The 20,531-nt window shown below is 39.8% G+C and overlaps 1 protein-coding gene across 3 annotated transcripts; it reads right to left on the bottom strand.

The window, feature by feature from the left end:
- Window positions 1–6,688: 6,688 nt before the first annotated feature.
- RPP40 (ribonuclease P/MRP subunit p40) lies at window positions 6,689–18,429 on the bottom strand. 3 transcript variants are annotated; one of them, XM_040549903.1, is made up of 8 exons: window positions 18,073–18,429; window positions 17,014–17,158; window positions 15,669–15,737; window positions 14,107–14,202; window positions 12,823–12,948; window positions 8,545–8,743; window positions 8,078–8,212; window positions 6,689–7,263 (listed from the first exon to the last, which is right to left on the bottom strand). In XM_040549903.1, exons 1-8 carry the CDS (start codon window positions 18,412–18,414, stop codon window positions 7,065–7,067), a joined length of 1,311 nt encoding a protein of 436 aa, XP_040405837.1. In that variant the 5' UTR covers window positions 18,415–18,429; the 3' UTR covers window positions 6,689–7,064. The 3 variants fall into 3 exon arrangements, with proteins under 3 accessions (XP_040405837.1, XP_040405838.1, XP_040405840.1); XM_040549904.1 differs by having other exon boundaries at window positions 8,545–8,737; XM_040549906.1 differs by lacking the exon at window positions 18,073–18,429 and adding an exon at window positions 17,907–18,064.
- Between the last annotated feature and the right edge of the window lie 2,102 nt (window positions 18,430–20,531).

Below are 20,531 nucleotides of genomic sequence, written 5' to 3'. Positions count from 1 at the left end.
CACTGTGGAAGAACATGGGAAATCTCAATCTGCACTGAAATCAACCTTCTTAACACATGCTCACCTCTTCTGCCCATTTGACTCTTACTGAGTTCACAAAAAGAAATACAGAAGAAATACTCAAAAAGTACTCAACTTAGTATTAAAATACTGTAACTTCTTCTCAATTACTATCTAAGATCTCCCTCCAAGGCAAATTTTATATTTAATCTCAATCCAAGACCAATTTCTAAGGTCTTCTATTTCTTTCCTTTATCCACTTTTGCTTTTTGTTTGTGTGTGGTTTTTTTTGTTTGTTTTTGTTTTTGTTTTTGTTTTTTGATGGAAATGAATTGATAGGGAAGAAGAAGGACACCATAGCCATTTTAGAGCAGTAATTGTATGAGCTTGCACATTTCAGCCTTTTTAAGAACCTGAGGTGCTTTTACCTTGCTCTCACCATTTACATGGATAAGCACTTAAAACACTTTGGACAAAACCTGTTTCATAAAGCAATTTCTATGCTACTGAAAAAGCCTCAAACATCTGCCCTGTGTTACCACTGCAGTTATTCATTACTGAAATTTGTTTCTGAATCATATTTTTTTGAGCATTCCAGAAAATATCAGGTATTCCTGAAATGACTGTTCTCCAAGAAAAAAGAAAGAAACAAACAAAAGCATGACCTTCTTGGAGGTATACTATTGGCAAACTAAACTGTGAGTTGCCAGTGCTGAGAGCTTTGTCTGAATGACAGTTGTCAGATTGCTCTTCCAGAAGAAAGGCCAGATGTCCACAGTTTATATTCCCTGGAAGCAAGTCCTGCTTGTGTATCTACATAGGCTGCGGCAACTGCTGGCCAAGGGCAGGGTAAGCAGGCCTTGTGCCTGCAGCAAAGCCTGTCTCCCTGGCTGATTTCTCAGTTTCAGCACTGTAAACAGTTTTAGAAATGATGCCAGTAAATCCAGGAGCACTTGAACTTTCTGAATCAACCCACCAACACATGCCGGTGTAAGGAAAAGAAAGAAATAGCTGCTTCAGACTACAAAGTACCAAAGCAGTCCTGAATGCGACAGACCTACCTTCTGACAGGTAGAAAGATATGTTCTTCGCAGCTCCTCTTTCTAGAGGTCATCAGCATATAGTTCACTTGATCAGGCCATGCATCAAAGAAGGACCAGGGAGAACAGCCTCCAGATCTAAAGAAGTCTCATATTCAGTTGAAACTTAACAGCAACTCCACTTTCAGCCCCCAGGTAAGGAAAGTCAGTGTAGGTTGTCATTTACAAAAGCAGTGAATCTATAGAATAAAAATTGGCTTTTCCACCCAGTCTACCAACATCAATGAAAAGTTTTGCATAGAGCATGTGTGTTTTCTTACATGGAAGCGTCATGGCTATGCTCCAAGCTCCTAGTTCCACAGGAGCTATGTAGGGAGGTTCCCACAGCCAACAATACCTCGGGGACTTGAAAGGAAGCTACAGGAATGCTTCGCTATTTAAAAACGCATTCATTTCTGTTCAGGGGAAGGCAAGACATAGAGGAGAAAGGTTCCCATACAAAGTAATGTAAGTGAGGTTGGGCTGAAGGTCCTTTTGAAGCCATATCTTACATAGCTTCTTGAAAGTATGCTCAGTCCCTGCTGAATCTTGCCCCTCTAAATCTTCACACGAGGCATGGAGCTTTGAGTTCACTCTCATTTAATTTGGCATAACGTGTAAATATTTTGAGCATTGCTTGGGGAATAGCAAAGGGAACCTGGCAGGAAGAAGCTGAGAAAAAGAAAATTAAAAATAAAGTCCTTTTGAGAAACCAGGGAACTAAATATGCATCCTACTGATTCTGCAAAGTTCAAGGACCTCTATCAACAGGGATCAAAACCTAAAACCCGTGTATTATCCCCGGAATAAAGCATTGGCTGCTTCCCACCAAACACATCAATTTCTGTCTAGATCACATAGAAATGACATGCTTGTAATGGGAGCCATAATTAGTAGTGTTTCCACAAAACAATACATGGGAATTTAGCCATGTCTCTCTGCTCGTTTTACAGGGAAGTCCTACAGCTAAAAATCTCAGCCTTCCTCTTGGGGAGAAGAGAACAATGAATCTTGCTGCAGAATGACATATTCCAGGCAATTAATTACAAGAGCTTCAGCCCTCAAAGCCACACTCTGAGCATGACTGGAACATAAATAGATTAGCAACTGCTAAGGATTGCTTTTCTCCCGATTTGGAAAGAATGTTCCCACTTTGCTTTTGTAGCCTTCAATGATGCACAACCATTCTTTAAATAAGAAAAGCCATTTCACATTTTTATAAATATCCCAAATGCTTCATGTTACCCTTAGTTACCCTTCATCTCTCTATTCTCTTCAATGTTGCCACCTAAATGGAGCCACATTTTCCAGCACACTACAGTCTTGCCTTCAGCAGAATAAAACCTGTGCTGCTTCCTTCACTTACATCATCCCCCAGACAGGTAAAGACAGGACTTGTTTCGCCCTGGAGTGCTGGTCAAAGCCACCGCTCTTTGCTCAGCAGTCTTCAGAGAGAGAAAGACATGGCCAGAACTGATTAGACATTTTGAGGTGAATTCTGTGAATGCTGCACGCACCTATAGCTCTCTCAAAGTGCTTTACAAAGCAAGTAGCATCGCTACATTTGCTGCATTGAATGGGAAGCTGTCAGAGCAGTTCAGAACCACAGAATTATTTGTAGAAGGTCACCCAACAACTTGTCATCAGCAGAAAAAAACAGATCGCTCTATCACAGTTCTTCAGGCAACACTGCCTATCTCATGCCTCCCATCTTTCTCCCCACTTCTTCTTCCCCCCCAAAAAAAAATTCACTACCACCAAAACCCCTATTTCCATCAGAGCAGACTGGGCTAAACTGCAGAACTCAGATAATCTGAAGGTGCACCACAGTCCTTCACACTTTATAGCAGCTGCATTTTCTGCATCTCCTTTCTAAGTGCCACAGTAAATGAGCTCTGTGGGGCTAGGAATCCTGTTGATGGCTGTTAATGCCATTGGGAAACGAACTGCCTACAAATAGGCATCACAAGGCTCAGCACTGCTTTTGAAGATCTAACCTAAGGACGCCTACATCATTTTGAAGACTTAATTGCAAATGCATGCTAGTCACACGAGTACATTTAGACATCTGGCCAAGACACCCATTACTCTGAACGGACTACGATCTAGTAGCTAGAGTACTGGATTGGCTATAATGAGCCTTCATTCTAACCCCAGATCCCTCCCCCCCCCAAGAACCCAACTGTACATTTTGGCTAGCTTCTCCAAAATGGGTATTTCTCATCAAACTAGAGCATGATGCAGCCAAGACAAAGCTAAAGCTCCTCCTTCCATTAAGCCCCATTTCCTTCCTTTCAAGCAGCCTTAGATTAGCATTCATTCTTGTCTCTCCTGCATTACCCAGAACTAAGCTGTGCCAAATCTTGCTGCATTCTTTCTACGAGCACAGCATATTTAGAATTGCTTTGGATAGTCCAAGTTCTTTTTCCTCATCCTTATCTCTAACTTTTTAGATTCCCCCATATTAATACTAACATTATTAATATTTCCTCAAACAAAACAGTGCTACCAAAGTTAACTCCTATTCCTGCCATTGTCAATCACATATACCTTTGTTTCTCCAGACAGGTTCCTGACTCGGTCACCATTTGCAGAACAAAAAGGCAAATATATTCTGTTTAGATTGATTTTGCATAACACATTATCCAGCTGCCTCAGCTTTTATATCCCCTTTTGTCAACGTTAATGTTTGTTCTCTATTTGTTCTGCACCCACCAATTTCTAAATATGCATAAGCACTTGCTCAAACGTGGGGCTGGAAAGAAGCAAGTGATCTTTGCAGTCCGTTCCCAGCTTGCTGCATTATCATTCATTAATCTCAATAAAACTCCTTCCATCAGCCAAGAAGACTGGCACAGCTCCGTAAAAGTGCTGAGGTTAAAGCAGAGCAGTGGTTCCCAAACTCTAAAGGGGTGCCTTATCACTGTCCGCATACCAGGAAACAAAAACCTCTACCCCTCATGCAACCAGCTTGCCCCAGGCTTGTCTGTGGTTCAAGTATTTGGCTCTCCTTCCCTATGCTAGATAAAACACTCCCCAGAGGCCAAACTTCTTAGTAAGCACTCAGCCCTTTGATCTCAGAAGCAGCTGGCGGCACAGCTGCTCCCCATTACTTTTGCAGCTCTCATGAACCCTTTGGATTTTCCTCATCCTCCCTCGCAGCCAGGCACAAAGGGTGAGCACACCAGCAGCAGCCATCTTTCGTTCTCATGCAAAACTTGAGCTGCTGCCTCGCCTCACGTACCCTGACCAATTCTTCCTTGAATTACTGCCCAACTGGCTCAACCCCAGCTCTTCCCTTGTAAGCAGTCCCCCAAGCATGTGAGCAATGCCTTCCTCTTCCTTTCAGCAGGTCTCATCCATGCTTGGTAGTTTGCTGGGGAAGACAGGCTGCCCTCTGCACAGCACTTTGTCTGTGCTACAGACTGTAGGGAACAGGGTGCTGCCTCCCGTCCCACATCTCCAGAAAACTTTCCCTCAATTCACAGTGGGTGGCAGATGGAAAAATGCCAGTTCCACCCAGTGGAGTCTCTCTTCTTTGGAGCTACAAAGCCCAGCAGGTGCAGGACTAATTACCTACTGAGAAGCAGACACACCACAGAACCTTCCCAGGGAAACAAGGATCTGGTTAACGATGTGTGATCTCACAGAGTAGACAACTGCAGTGTCTGTGCACAGCAGGGTTTTTTCAGTGATACTCCACCAGCTGAAAGGAAACAGAAAAGCTAGAAACCAACTCAGCATCCCAAGTAAGCTTTAGGATTCAGAGAGAGTATTTTAATCCCTTCCCTAGCTGGAAAAGTCATTTGAAATGACCATAGTAGATGACTATGGATTGCATGAAGCAGCATAAACAAATGATTCTCCGCCTGCACCACCAAGCTTTGAGAAGTGCTTTTAATTTGTTGCCTATGTAGATAGGCCACAAGATATGCTGGCCAATCTGAGATTTCCCAGGATACCTGTAAAAGATTAACCTTAGTACTCACATGCTGATGAAAGCTGAGAGAGCTGGAAGACTGAGCTTGCCTTCCGGAATCATCTCAGTGAGGCTGCCACAGCTCACCCACCAGTGCTTCTGCAGCAGCTGCCTAATCAGCTATACCAAGGTGCTCTGTAACCAGGTGCCTCTTAGAAAAATCACTTCATCTGGTCCTACTGCTGTCATTTTAGAGCCAAGGCCAAAAGCTGCTGCACTCCTGTTGGCAGCATTAGAAAGCACATGAGTAAGACTTCATGCCTTTCTCTTAGTTAAGAAGGGAAACTAGCCCACTGATATAAGACTCTCAGTTCTGGAAGGCAGTCTTTTGTGAGAGGGAAAGTGTGTGTGGTGTATGTATAAAAAGCTAGTTTTCTTAGAATCTGCCAGAAAAATGAGAATATTCACTGGAACAGCTACAAATGGTTTCCATCATCCAACTTTTCACAAAGTTTTTAGATTTTTATAGAAGTTTTGCTGCAGGTGTTACTTCCAGGAAAGTCCAAACTCTTAAAAGACCTTCTGATCAAGGGGAAAAAGGAAGACACTTCTGCTTACTAGTCTCCTTGTCAGAGCTGAAATACAGCACAATCCCTGAACAGAGGCTTTCAAAAATAAAGTTTAGCCAACAACTGATACTATCTGCACCCATGCATAGCAATGAAACAGTAACATTTGAGCCAGACATGTTAAATATTTACTAGTCAAATGTAAAGCCAAGAATTTCCCCAGACATCCTCCATTCATTTGTGATCATGTGGGTGAGTCTCTGTCTGAACATGTGACAGTGTTACTTTTGCTCTAGGTAAGCCATTAGAAACACCTCATGGAAGGTTAATTTTGAAAAACAATGAGTTAGAAAAGTGTTACAGTTAAAGTAAACAGTAAAGTTGTTACAGTCATGTGTTTGCAAAATGTGCAACAAAAATTGAGCAAAAGAGTCTATGGTTGGTGGAGGTGTATGACTTATCACCCATTAAATCATCCAGGATGATTCTCCTCACTGAAGAGAAGCAATAAATAAATAAAATGAAAGCCCAACAACTTTCTCCAAGGGCTTTCTGCACCACTCATCCTGACAGATCTTTACTTTTTCCTCTACAGCTATGCCCTAACTTCCACTATCAACCTCCCACTGCATGAAGTGAACAAATTCTATTCTAGACCTGTATTGGAAATGCTCACTCCATAAAACAAACAGATCCACCAAAAAAAAAAATATCCAGACTTTCATGGACTTCAACAGGAGTTCAACTGGATTCTTTAGAGCTATGCTCTTAGCTTTACTACTTGTTATAACAAAAGCAGTTTCACATCAGCTGCATTGTTTGAGTGTCCATAGTGTTCTTCCCAGAAACGTGTTCCTGCGATAATATGATAGTGAAGCCTTAGCTCCTCTGTAGGCTGCCCTGTAAGCAAGAATCACAAGCTACTTTTAAAAGTAGAGATTTGTTGGGGTTTGGGGTTGTGAGTGCGTGTGGGGAGGTCAATAATAAAAGCAGCGAGAAGTCTTCTGCATCACTATTGACACTGCTCCTCACTTCTCTTCCCTCTTCCAACTTGTGGAGAACACTTCTCCCTCCTTTTTTTTTTTTGGCCTGCATGTAGGCTGAATTATCTTAAACATGAATTCAAAGTTTTTAGAGATCTTTAATGTAAAGAAAGAAAACATTAAATCCCCAAATGAGCTTTTCTCCCAAATATGTAACAATCTTCAAATCCCAAAATGACACCTGGATAAGAGGAAATCACCTACAGTCAAAGTCTGAGAACTTACAACTTATCATTTTCTTAAAGCTAGACCTGTGAAGTCTTTCAAAGAACACTGTACGACAGTGAAGAAACAAATATCCTTTCCTTCCACCGTAGGTCATGCTTTAAGGGCTATAAATAACAGATTAACACATAAAACTTCTTAAAACCTAACTTATTTAATTATTTTTATAAAAACTATCTTAATAGGTTTCTATACAGTACCATCGGATTATTAGAATGCAGACAGAGCTTTATGGAGGACAATCGTCATTAGTTCCTACAGCCATCTGAAGCCAGTAGTCCAGATTTCTAAAAACAACAAAGTTGTACAAGTTCTCTCCTCCTTTGTGAAAACCATGTTCATTTTCTCTCCAGGAAACAGGGCTGTCTGCAAAGCCATGCACAGTTAAGGTCAGCCAGTGTGCCAGTTTTGGTTCAGTGAAATAGGAGCTGCAAGGAAGAAAACAGGATTATCAATAATTATAATGGAATGGACAGCATGGTCCAGTATACAATATGAAGTAAAAAAATCAAAGATGCAGGCACTTTAGTGAACATCTGTCATTATCAATTGTCAAAAAAAAAACTGCTTTACAAAATAATAAGTAAGTTCAAAAAGAAAATATTACATAGGGAGCAAGAAGCTTCCAGAATTCACTCTCTGTAGTGCTAATACAGGCAGACATCACACTGATCCATGATACACTAGCATCATGTAGTTTGGTATTTAACTAGAACCACACCTACCCTGTTCATCAATATTCAGTGCCCTACGTTACTACACTTGATTAAAAAAACCAAACTCATTATAAGGTAATTTACTGTAATGCCATAACAACCTTGAAGTAACTTGAAATACTCTTTTCAGTATCATAAAGGGATTTCAATCTTATTTTCCATCAGTAGTTAAAAATGCTAAATCAGACATATTTGAGGGCACCTGATGTTCATAAGCAGAGAAAATTTGAAAAATGTAGGAGCTCAGTGGAGTCACTGTTTAGAAATTAAGATAAAAAGCACAGTCATTAGTAGGATACAGCGCAACCATTCTCAAATTTGTATGTATCAAAAACAATCCAAAATTATTTACTGCTTTTTTATATTGGCATTAAGCTTCCTGCCCATTTCCTAATTCAAGTCTTCATTTTGCACATTTTGTTATTTACTTCCAGTAGTGCTACTGAAAATAAGTATTTGAAGCTGATTTCAAAAATTAAAAAGTTTTAGAGTACACATTTTTTGATGTACTGCTGTGAACCCTTACCACAGCTGCTCCAACAATTGAATTATCTTATCAGGAATTATAAAGCCTGTAATTGTGCACAAAAAAGCTTGGTCCACTGTTGTGTTTGGCTGAGGACAGCAATAGGTTGATAAGAAGCTAGAAGATTTGTTGTCTCTGAAAAAAACAAACACAAAACAACTGAAATAAGCACACTTACAAATTTCCACAGAAAGACTTAGTACCAAAAAAATTGTACCCAACAAGTAGTATCTATGTATGTCATCTAAATTAACACCCAAGCAACTAATGGCCAAGCAACACCCAAGATTCACGGGTACCTCCAAAATCACAAAAATTACTCAAGAAGTACAACCATTTAAGTGCATAACAGCCATCCCACTTCAGAAATGTGCCTTTCTTAATTCTTACTTAACTCTTCCTTAAAATAAATTGTGGTTTTCCTTACTTAACATGTATTTAAAGATGAAAAAAAATCAAGTACTTACAAGTTAACTTGATTCAGGACAGCACCTAGCCATTCAAACAGTTCTTCTGTACTGCAGGACTCTTCTGGTTTTCCTTCTAATTCATTACTTTGCAACGCTGGACATTGCAAGTCTCTTAATGTGCTGAATGTTATTTTTGGCTTCAGGGCCCGTATTTGGTTTTTGGGAAAGTATGACATCAATGTTGATCCCTCTGCACCTTAACAACACAACACCACAAGGAGCCCTTATAAAACTACCAAACAAAAGGAGCACAGAATTCATGAAACATTTGTATATGCGTATAAGAAAAGGCAATGTGCAGTGTTAAACTGAAACTAAAACTGCTTACATGCTGATATCTTTTGCAAAAGCCATTTTTGGCTTCCATATCTTCTTGGAAATGAGAATTAGTGCAAGATCCAGCACCTCAGTACAGCTCAGTTAAATTACTATTTAACTAGCAAATGAAGAAATAGATCTGTCGACAGAAAATCTGAGCAAAATTAACTGACTGCGTAATGAAATTAACTAAGTAGAAAGAGGAGTTCAGAGTATTCCTGAAAAAGAAAGCATGAAAGGAAAGCTACTTGCATGTTATCTGCTCCCCAAGACTTGCAAATACACTCACACCGTAAATATACCCACGCCTATATATCTGAGGCCGGGAACATTTTGCCTTACAAGTGTCCATACATTCCCTCCCTGCTCACGTGCAGGTATCTGCTGCCGTGTAAGCGTGATACATGCATTACACCATTAAGTCACCCCCAGGTCAGCATCTCTAGAAATTCCTCAGGCATTTCAGCATGAGAGGGAGAATACTTATGGTAAATGTACATGAAGATAATGCATCTCAAAACCATTTAACTGGAACTCGGCTCAAATGAACTCAGGCAGCATGTCTTCCAAAAGCACAGAGCATCTGGATGGATACCAGTGTGTAAGAAAGCATCCCAGAGGCAGCACGGCATCTAGAAGCAAGAGCAGCTCTGATGGGGTGAATTCCAGAAGTTCTCAAGAATACCTTGCAAAAAGCTATAGTATTGTATAAATTCTCCTGGAACATCCCTTTACAACTACAAAAAATGTCCCTTTTCAATGATCTAAATGGCACTCATTCTTCTACCCAGCATGTCAAGGTAAGTAAATCTTCCAGTTTTCTCAGCTGAGGACAAGACCACATAAGAATAATTCCCAGAGGCTTTAACCGATCAGTAAAAACAAGGTATCTGATGTTCTAGGTGTGATGGGAAACCTAATCTATGAGCCGTAAGATTTAGAGAAAAATTCTTGATTTACAACAAATTGAGAATTCATCTTCAGATGTGGTATATTTGGAAGGTAAACTCATCCCAGAGAAATATCAGAATTAACCATCGAGATAAGAAGCTCTCCCACCTACCTGGCTGAGGTGTCTGCCATCCCGGAACACTGTTTCTCCTGAGTACTGAAAAAGTGGGCAGTTGACTACAATTTAATAACTGCTTTATCACTGATATGAAGAGAAATTCTAGGACTGTCTGAGAGAAAAGGACTTTGAAGGGGAAAGGGTAAAGAAATCAAAATGTATGGCAAATCTCACTTCACTAGGATCAGAGAATTAAAAAAAAAAAAAAAGTGAGAAGTTTTCAAATGCAGTAAGACTGTAACAGTTAGATGTGTACCTTGATGAACGTTATGGGAAAGGATCTGTTTCTTCAGCTCTAGTAATTGATCCAAAATAGTTGAAGTTCTAAAAACTTCACATAAACTTGGAAATTACCATCTTGCAAATCAAGAGATATTAACCAATCTCCTTCTTGAAGCAGTAAGATAACTAGTGTGAAATCAATTCTCCTGAATTTACAGTTCCAGATAATATTCAGTTTTCAAAATGTGACATTGGGTTCTCTAGTAAACAAGAAATAGTACCTTACTCATGAGAAGTCTGAAGTCCAGAACAGCATTTAAATACCACTGGAAAGTCACGTATGAACAGAGGAAATCCAAGAACAATGTACAGATAACTAGAGAACAAAATATTCATAGCTCACTATCAAAAATTCTGGACTGCTGCAACTCCATTAGCCATTATCTAACCCACCAAGGGCAATCACTTGGAGGAAGAAGGCTAACCTGACCCTTTTTAATCATCCTGCAAAAGAAGGCTGTCCAAGTGCAGAAGGGCACTTTGACAAAGACAGGCAGCTACTGAACTTGTGTTAATTTATATAAATTTTTATGTTTGGAATGCATTAGAACAAACAATCCTCATGCAGTCTGTACTTCCCATAAGCATTCGTTAGACTGCTCAAAGGACATATAATATTGCATGAGAACTCTTATTCAAATAAGAATTTATACATTTTATATGTCCGCTCCAAACGGGATCTTCAGTGATAGTCTTAACCTCAGGAAATCTCAAAGGCTACAGCCAAGACTCCAACAGAGCAATTCATCTAGCTACAGCACAGCTTTCTGTGTCAACAACAACCAGGCACATTATCAAAGTTCTCTTGGAGTATAGTGAATTTCAGCCAATAAACATTTAAAATTGTCATAGAAATTACAGCAATAGAACAGAGAAGAAAAGATTGTTTTGATTGCCATTAAAGACATGAGACACTCCACATTCCCCTTTTCTGTTCCTCTTGGTGCCAGCACCAGGAAATAGAAAAAATGGGTATGAAAACTGAAAACCCTGCTTTTGGAAAGTGACACAAACGTTCACAGGCCTGCAGCAGTGCTGGCCATAGCAAGAAAAATCAGTTACCAGCAGGAAGGCTGCAGGCACTATACTCACGGAGGACAAAGACCTTCTCAAGAAAATACATCTCTCTTTCCCTTCCAGCAGAATCCACACAGTGCCTCATGTCTATTATTAAAATCTTTGAAGGTTTTATTTTTGTCAGTACTCAGGAAGAGTCTTTCAGATGTTACAAGCTCAAAAATTCCTGCTCAGAAAGACATTCTGATTTAAATCCATATTCATGGAGCGATTAACCTGACTAGTTTTTTGGCCATAAGAAACTGACAAAAAGGAGTGCTATTCTTCCTGAATGCTGCTACAACTGGCAGCAATAAAAGTAAAAACCATACTGGCCCTAAAGTCATTTTGCTCTCTGTCCAGGGTCAATAAATCTAAACAAGCTGAGCCTGAGGATCTGCTACCTTAGCTGGATTTATGTCACCATTTATGGTAGCAGGAGACTTCACCATGACATCTTCCTGAAGATGACAAAGGCAGAAATTGCAAGCTTTAAACAACTTCTGTATGACAAGCAAGGAAGAATCCTTGTAACACATTTAATACTTAAAAAGGAGGAGGGGAAATGTGAAAGACTATCAAGTGAAACACGGGACAGTGCTGAAGGAGCTTGAAAGCAGTTTCTTACATCAGTAACATTCAGATTTAGTCTTGAAGAGTCAGGCGAGACTAAGAATTTAAAGAGCAGATTGGAAAGGATCTCTCCCTCTTCCTGCTACTGTGGAGACTTTAGTAACTCTGAGCAGAAACACACTAAAAGCTACACAGCTCTGATAAGTACAGCTTTTTTTTTTTTTGTAGTATGAGCCCCTGCGTTTTTTGTTAATGCTAGAGAAATGCTGCGTATCCTTAGACATGGCCTGTTCTGAGGTAACACAAGCAAACAGAGGACTTTGGAAAATGACCATCAGAGGAAGTGCAAGACTTAAATCCTTGAAGTAAAATTAATGTAATCAGAAACCAGTAGATAAATGGACACTGGAAGTATGATGATTTGAGACAGTACAATTTCTTATAACAAACTCTCACTCTGCTCCAGTCTCAACAAAGTGTTTGAGAATAAAATGATGAAATAGCAGACTGTGTGTGTATCGGTGTATGTAGCATGTGATGGAAACGGAGACTTTTGAACACGTTCCATAACCACTGCTGAAACTCAAAGATCCCCACCTCAAGTACTACACCAAGTATGTAACCTATGCATACTAATAATGGTTACATAGGTCACAGTTTTATAAAGTAGAAGCAAAACTATCAAAGAGGCAAAATCAGGCCAGAAATCCTGGGCAACAGGGAGACAAAGAAATGAAGTAACTAATGCATAACTCCCATGAATCACCGCTGGATTCCTGAACTGATCTGCTATGTAAGAAGTTGCAAACACACAACCAAACCAAACAAATAGTAACAAAATCACACCCAAACATAATTTCATCTAACTTCGCACTCCACTAAAAATGCATTTGGACAATACTAGAAAAGAACAATAAACCACAAACATTCGGACTTCATGGCAATTACATTTTACTTTTACATTTAATTCTTATTACCTGTATTATACCAAGCCATTAGGAAGTCAAATTCTAAAGGTTTCTTTTCTTTCAAGGCCCAAAGCACCCTCTTATGTTTCTTGCCATCAGGGTGAAAGTTGGAATCGGTCAAGTCAATAGTTATAACTGCAAAAATGTACAAAAGACATTTTTACTCATTTGACTGACTTTAATGATAAAAATGAGTTAATTAAATAAACACAGAGAACAAAGAGCATTAAACTATCTTTTCACATGGTACAGCATCTTTATAAAGTATTTGACTATGAAAATATGACTCCCCATTATATAAATAAGTATTCTCCTCCTGCCACCCTTGTTTTGATATAATCTGGAACTGCTTTCTAGTGACTGCAGTGACAGATTCATTTGTAATGGCAGTGACGAAGTCCCAAAACAGTGTCTTTAAAAATATCTTGGTAACTAGGCAAGCTATGAACACTAAAAAACAAAAAACAAAAAAACCAAACACCTAAAATTTCTAGCATTAAAAGCCACGTATATGGCAACGACACAATTACAGATGTTTTTTCTAGATAAACTGGTCCCAGACTAAAGCTTCATTTTCCATACAGAAATTTTATCATACATTTTACCCGACAAATTGAATGGTAAAATGATGCTCAATTTTCCAAAATTCTTATTGTAGATACTGAAGTTTCCTCTTCAAAAGTTCATTTATAATCACCTATTCACTAGCACAGATTTGAATATGTTTGACATAGCACAGTAGATATTTAAATTATTATTTAAAAATCATACTAAATATGTTTCCTCTGCATCTGTTGTAAAATTAAAACTTTGAGTACCATAAAGACTACCATTTTGAGTCAGACAGTATAATTCTCCCTTTCAAGCAAGTAGTCTTGCATGAGTCTCTTCAATGATTTTTGTTGTGTGTGGAGTGTGCAAGTTGTCAGACCTACCGTAATTAGGTTAGTATTTTCTGTTTTAAATCAGAATGCATAGATACTCCACAAAGTATACAAAAATTCTTGAGTCCTACATCACCCCAATATAAACATTTCATCAAAACCGCAGAAATTAAAAGTTTTATAGAATACCCACAATATCACACATTTGTTTCCTTACAGCTGCTTTGTTATTTTGAAAAACTCTATTTTTTCTCTTCATGCAACCCTTTCATCTACATCTGGAAAAATACCACCTAGACAACAAACAGCTATAAGGAAAGGTAAGTTTTGGACTACTGGTTTAACATCCTAACAAGGTGCTTCACAGACCAATCTGAAATAAGCATTGTCAATAATAAATTATACTTACTATATCTCATTGCTTTTTTGCCAGAATACCGAGAAGGGTGACCTTGCAGTCCAAGTTCCTCATAAGTATCTTTATCCACTGACAAAATTAGTTTTCCTATAACAAAAAGCCTCACAATTTTAATATAAATTATCTTCTATTTAGTTCCCTTGAAAGTCTTCTGAGCACCACGTACTTTATACAATGTTAACTTTGGATCACTAGGTATTACCAATGTACTCCAGACTCCTTAGTTTCAGTTAAATTGATCACCAGATTAACCCTTAAAAAGACATTTAAATTCAATTGTTCCTTGTCATCATACAGGTCTTACGAACTAGAATGAGAAAAGTGCAACATTATTCCTGAGATAGGCATAGCTTTTTTTTTTTTTTTTTTAAACTGTACTACCTAAATGTTTTCCTCAGTCTTTCCTCTACTTGTCCCCTAACATTTGCTGTGTCATTGGTTGAACACTACACTAGGACGTAATTTTGTAAAGATTTGTGCGTGCACTGCTCAGTTGAACACAGAAAAGCTGTACCTCCTGCTCCTGTGGAACTACGCACATGGAGTAACATATGCTTATTAGTGATGAGCAGATATGCTCTGGAACTCTCTGGAACTTCCTGGTTCATAAGCCATATCTGGCAGCTGCCAGTTGGTACAGAATTTCACACAACAGATATCACTACCACAGTATTTTGACTCTAATGCATGTAACAGCATAATATAGAATATAAACAAGTATGGTTGTTGCTGAAGATTTCAGATGGCAGTATCACCAGAAACTGTAATGCTATCTCTGCATTAATTGTGCATCGCTTATAATAACTATACCATGTACTGTACAAACTCAATCTCTATCAAGTATCTACTTTGCTAGGACTGCGTTAATAACATACATCAAATAATTCCTCCTCTGAAGAATCTGAATTTACTTCTGCTCTGATAGGCAACTATTCTATCATCTTAGGCTAGAGGGCAGACAATCCAATTTGTTTTTCAACTGTGTTTGATATAGCGTTAAACTGAAACGTGAAGACACATCTGAATCCCACAACAGTTACATTATTTTCTTTGTATGTAAAGTCCCAGTTAAGAAATGTTTTGTCATAAAACTGTGATGGAAATGGAACAGAGATTTTTAACACATTAAACATTTCTCACATAATAAACACAATGTTTTAAAGAGTGTTCCTATGCAGTGCTAATAACTTTATTTCTTTTTTGGTACAAACTGTGTCTTTAAGACTAGTAGGAAACAAGAATTTGTAATGCAGTGTATTCACAAAAAGAATCCTCTGTAGCAACTGCTAAGTCAGATGAAGCACTGACAATCTAATGCTATAAATAAGTTATGCTGATTTTTTAAAAAATATTTTACCTAAAGGAAAGTTAACAGCATGAATCAAAAAAGTTAAAATTAAATATTCTATCAATTCAAGCACACTTCTAATAAAGTAGACTAATATGGTAGGCACATTTTCTAGTTTACATAATTCCAAATGGAAACAAAACAAAACCAACACCGAAGACCATAATCAAAATGTGTATCTTATTAAAAAGAAAACAAAACATACCAGTTGGTATCAGAGCTGCAGTATTATCTTGATCAATTTTTGTATTATAGGTAAGTGCGTAGCATGGACCTTTAATAGTAAAGCAGAAAACCGTGAGATTATACTGTTTCTGATGAAAGGTAACAGGAAAGACATCAAGATAATTAAGCATGCCAAATACATTTGGAGTCATTCTCAACTCTCGTTTTTTATCAGGTACCTTTCCTCCACCATCTCAAGCAAATTTTTTTTGTTATTATTTTTTTATAAACTTTAGGCTGGCGTTGTTTTAAAGAATCTGTAATAGAGATAACGTCAGCAACATGCCCCAATATGGACACACTTTATCTGCATGTGCAACCAAAGAAACTTTTATCCTGAAATACTGAAGTTATTAATTCACATTAAAAAAGGTGGAAGATGCTCACGTTATTCAATATATTTTGTGTCAGATACTGCCACGAAATTTGGTTTAAATATTCCAGATTAAATATCTGTTTTAAAAGTGCTTCTAAAAATACAGTCAGATCCTGTAAAGTCAATACACAAATATCATACCGCTTCCATAAAACTAGTGGCAGAAAAAACATTAACGAGACTAAAGTAAATGAGACTAAGAAAAAAAGCCCCACATTTAGCAAGTAATATATTTCTTGCTTTCCTCTTTCTCTGACATGTTATCTTGTCCCCTTTCTTTATTCTTTAAAGCTTTTTTCCTCCCTGGCAATCATCTCAAGAGTACAATATTTATCAGGAGCCAGACAAACGGGCCCCACTAGATGAAAACAGCCCACATGGAGCACGTAAAAACAAGCTGGCTGGGCACAGGCTGCATCTGTTTGATCTTTCTTTGCATCCTCTTTGCTCTTACTACATAAAGATGAAACACCACAAGTTCATCAGCCAAAAGAAAAATGAAAAGCAGCAAGCCTCGTTTTCATCTTGGAAAATAGGCACAGGCTTTGCCAGCAGTGGAACACTGCTCTGTGGTGAAATATGAAGGAACCAGAAGAAGAGAAGGGAGCTGATTTCTGCATGAATTTGCATTAAAACGAAGTGCAGAAGATGAGAGGTGAGATTATACGTAGAAGCCCTCTTGATAGCTGGACTGCAGAATTAAGATGGAATAAGGAAAAACGAAGAGGAAGCAATCATAACTGTTTGGGACCCATGAGCTGTAAACAAATATAGACACCACAAAGCAGGAAAAAAACAGATAAAGAAATGCATAGAGAATTTTCTTACTACTTTTTTTTCCCTTCATTTAAAACACATACCAGAATAAATAGCAGTAAATAAATTTTAGTGTTTTATGAAAAAAATAAACAACATTACTGTATCTGTTACGTTCCAATTACCTCCTTACCTTTCTTCACAAAAGAATCGATGAATTCAGGAGCAACCAATTCATGAACCGATAAATTCTTCACCAGATAGTACTCTCCAATGTCTGCAATAGTACTTTTCAGCACTTCAGGTAGTATACCACATTCAGGGATCAAAATAGATACCTGTTAGGAACATAATTGTAATGTAAATCACATCCTAAACTATGCTCCAGAGGAAAACCAAGAAATACAAAAGAAAATCTTCCCTTTTCAAAGAGATCAGTACATCACACCAAAATGAGATGAAAAAATAATTTCAGGCTACTGTCTTTAAAATGTATGAATTTGCACAAAGTCTCCATGTACAGCAGATACGTTTTTTGTTTTTTTTGCACCTTACATGCTGCACAATAGCATTTGACGTGTAATGCAAAAGCACGACTTCACACGGCGTGCTTTAACCAAAGACCTTGTTTCAAGTCATTACAAATTTGGCTTGAAGTTGCACTGGAACATTTCCTTTGGCCTTCACTGCAGGAAACGGTTATATGTAGAAACATAGGCTAAGCATTCATGTAATCTCGACAGAAAAGCAAAGCTTGAAGTATAACAAACTAGTTTTTGGAATACACATTCTCTGTTGTAGAATATTTTGGAGGTGAGCAGAGTGAGCAGACCACGAGAACAAAACTCGGAAGATGGGCTTATGATGGGCATGGGAGCCGTAAGGCATACATTAGGGCAGGCTTATCACTGGGAGTAGGAAACTAATTTCCAAAAGGGACTGAGGCAGCCTGGGTTTCTTACTGAACTTAATGTTCACTCTCGTACCACTGATTTGCGTTTATTTTACAGACCAAGAGATCTCCTAAATCCACGTGCCCAGGGCAGTCGAGCTCTTTACAGGGACTGGCACCAAACCGATACCAACCCCTTTTAATTTTCCCCACAGGGGCACAGCACGGCCGCCAGCCGCCCCCCTCAGCGACCGCCTGCGACCGCCTGCGACCGCCTCCCCCCGCCAGCCCAACGGCCGCCAAGAGCCACGCGCGCGGCGGGCAGCGCCCATTGTCTCGCGGCCCCCCCCCCCCACTCACGCGGCAGTTGTAGGCGTGGTCCCGCACGTGCGCCGAGTGGCGCGAGCGTGGATGGCGCGCGTGCCCCTTCTCGCACACCAGCAGGTGCCGCGGCGCCTGCTGCACCCGCTGCAGCGGTGCCGACATCCTCCGCCTGCCGCCGCGCTCGCCGCCACCCGGCCCGCCAATGGGGGAGCGGCCCGCCGCTCGCGTCACCCGTCGCCAAGCGGCGGGGGGAAGCGGAGCGATGAGGTCACTTCCGTGCAGAGCCGGGCCGCCGCCCGCCGGGGCGAGGAGGGCAGCGGGCGCTGTGCACATGCGCTGTAGTGGGGCGTGAAGCGTGGCCCTCAGGGCGGGCGCCATTACGCACAGCCTGCTCCCTAAGTAGCATCGTAGTCATAGAGTCATGGAGTCATTAGGGTTGGGAAGGCTCTCCAAGATCATCTGGTCCAACCATCCCTCTACCACCAATGCCACCCACTAAACCACGTCCCTAAGCACCGTGTCCAACCTTTCCTTGAACACCCCCAGGGACGGTGATGCCACCCCCTCCCTGAGCAACCCGGTCCAATGCCTGACTGCTCTTTCTGAGAAGAAATGTCTCCTCGTTTCCAACCTGAACCTCCCCTGGCTCAACTAAACAAAATTGTTTAGGTTGGAAAAGACCTCTCGGATCACCATGTCCAACCATTAACCTAGCACTGCCAAGTCTACCACTAAGCCATGTACCTAAGCACCACATCTATGCATCTTTTCAATACTTCCAGTGTTGGTAAAATGTGTTTTCTGACCTCAGAATGAGGCTTTGTGCTGAAAAAGGTGGGTTTCAACTCCTGAAATGGGACTTTGGGCTCTCAAAATGGAGGCTTGAACCCTCAGTTTTCAGTCCAAATCATTCAAAGTTTTGAGGCTTTGGACCCCAAACAAGGCCACTCAACCCCCTTCCAAGCAGCATGACCTGAACTCAGGGGTCTGAGATTCCAAAGGCAACAGGATTGCCCCAGTTCTGGCATGGTTAATTAAGGTTTTCCTTAGGAGCTGCCGTTGGGACCCTTTTTCTTGATGAAGGTGGGGACGATGCTGGCAAAGCAGCAGTTGTACTGCACGAGCCGCTTGGTATGCCCCATGGTGTACTTACCAATTTTCTTGGTATTTGTTTTGCTGATTCTATATGCTATACAAGGCTTCATTTAATTCTGCTTAACAACACTAAGATCTGATCGGTAGATGTCCATCAAGTCAACAATGCTGATGCTCAGATTTTATACTACTTTGGCATCTACTTTCTATAATTACTATTCAGAGATCACAAGGTTACCCCAGGAAGATCTTGACCTCCTATTACTAGATTTGATGTCTGACATTAATGCTCAAGGAAACATGACTTTGAGTACTGCACTCATTTAGGTGGTTGGATGCCTAGAGGACAAGTTTGTTTCAGTTGTTAAGGTATAGATTATGGTAAGGTCATTTGTTCAACAGCCACCTAGTTGCACAGACATGAACCATCAAACTCCTATAATTTACTAGTTCACCAGCTACACATCTTGGTGGTTTGATACAGTAACTCAAGCACTCTTATTCTTTGTGTCCAGGCTCTGTTTCTGGTGGAAACTGCACTTTCCTGGTGTTCTGTCTCTCTTTAAGTCTCTGTGATATTGCTGATTAGTAACTCTACTGTAAGAAGGCTGGTTTTTGCAAGGTCCGTGTTACAGAACTGCACTTGGCTGATGGCAGGAGTGATGCTCCTGAAGTTACTAGTTCAGTGCTTTTGGCTTGTGAGACTCAGACCCACTTGTTTGCGGGTACATGCTTTCCAGGTGCTTGCACACGAAAGTAACCTCAAGACATTGCTCCTCTGAACTCGTTGACTTGTGTCCTCTGGCTTGTGAGACTCAGGTATACATCAGGTCACTGTCTGATTAACATTGGTTGAGGAGTTCTGAATTCTACACTTACATCGTGTGTATAAATTGGTTTACTAGGAACCAAGAATGGCTGTGTAATCCCAGTAGTCTTCTAATTTAAAGCGTGCAAAAATTAATGGGAAAAGCACTACTTGATGGATGTCATTTATTACCATACCCGCAGGCAGAAGCCTCTGTGAGCAAACAAGCATTACACTCTGTCAGAAAGCCTGTTCTGCTAAAGGGGTGAAAAGTTCAAGTCTCTGATCAATAAGCCCAGCCAGCCAGAGAGGAAATTCAGCTATATTCAAGGCAGCCTGTGGAGCTGGGTTTGTTTTGGAGGTTTCTTTCTTTCTTTCTTTTCTTTCTTTTTTTCTTCCTTTTCTTTCTTTTTCTTCCTTTTCTTTGTTCTTCATTTTTTTCCTTTCTTCCTTCTTTTCCTTTTTCTTTTTCTTTCTTTCTTTCTTTTTCTTTCTTTCTTTCTTTCTTTCTTTTTCTCTTTCTTTCTTTCTTTCTTTCTTTCTTTCTTTCTTTCTTTCTTTTTCTTTTTCTCTTTCTTTCTTTTCTTTTCTT

This window comes from Cygnus olor, chromosome 2 (genome assembly GCF_009769625.2).
Source record: "Cygnus olor isolate bCygOlo1 chromosome 2, bCygOlo1.pri.v2, whole genome shotgun sequence".
Lineage (NCBI taxonomy): Eukaryota > Metazoa > Chordata > Aves > Anseriformes > Anatidae > Cygnus > Cygnus olor.
This window is presented reverse-complemented; position numbering and strand designations above follow the sequence as displayed.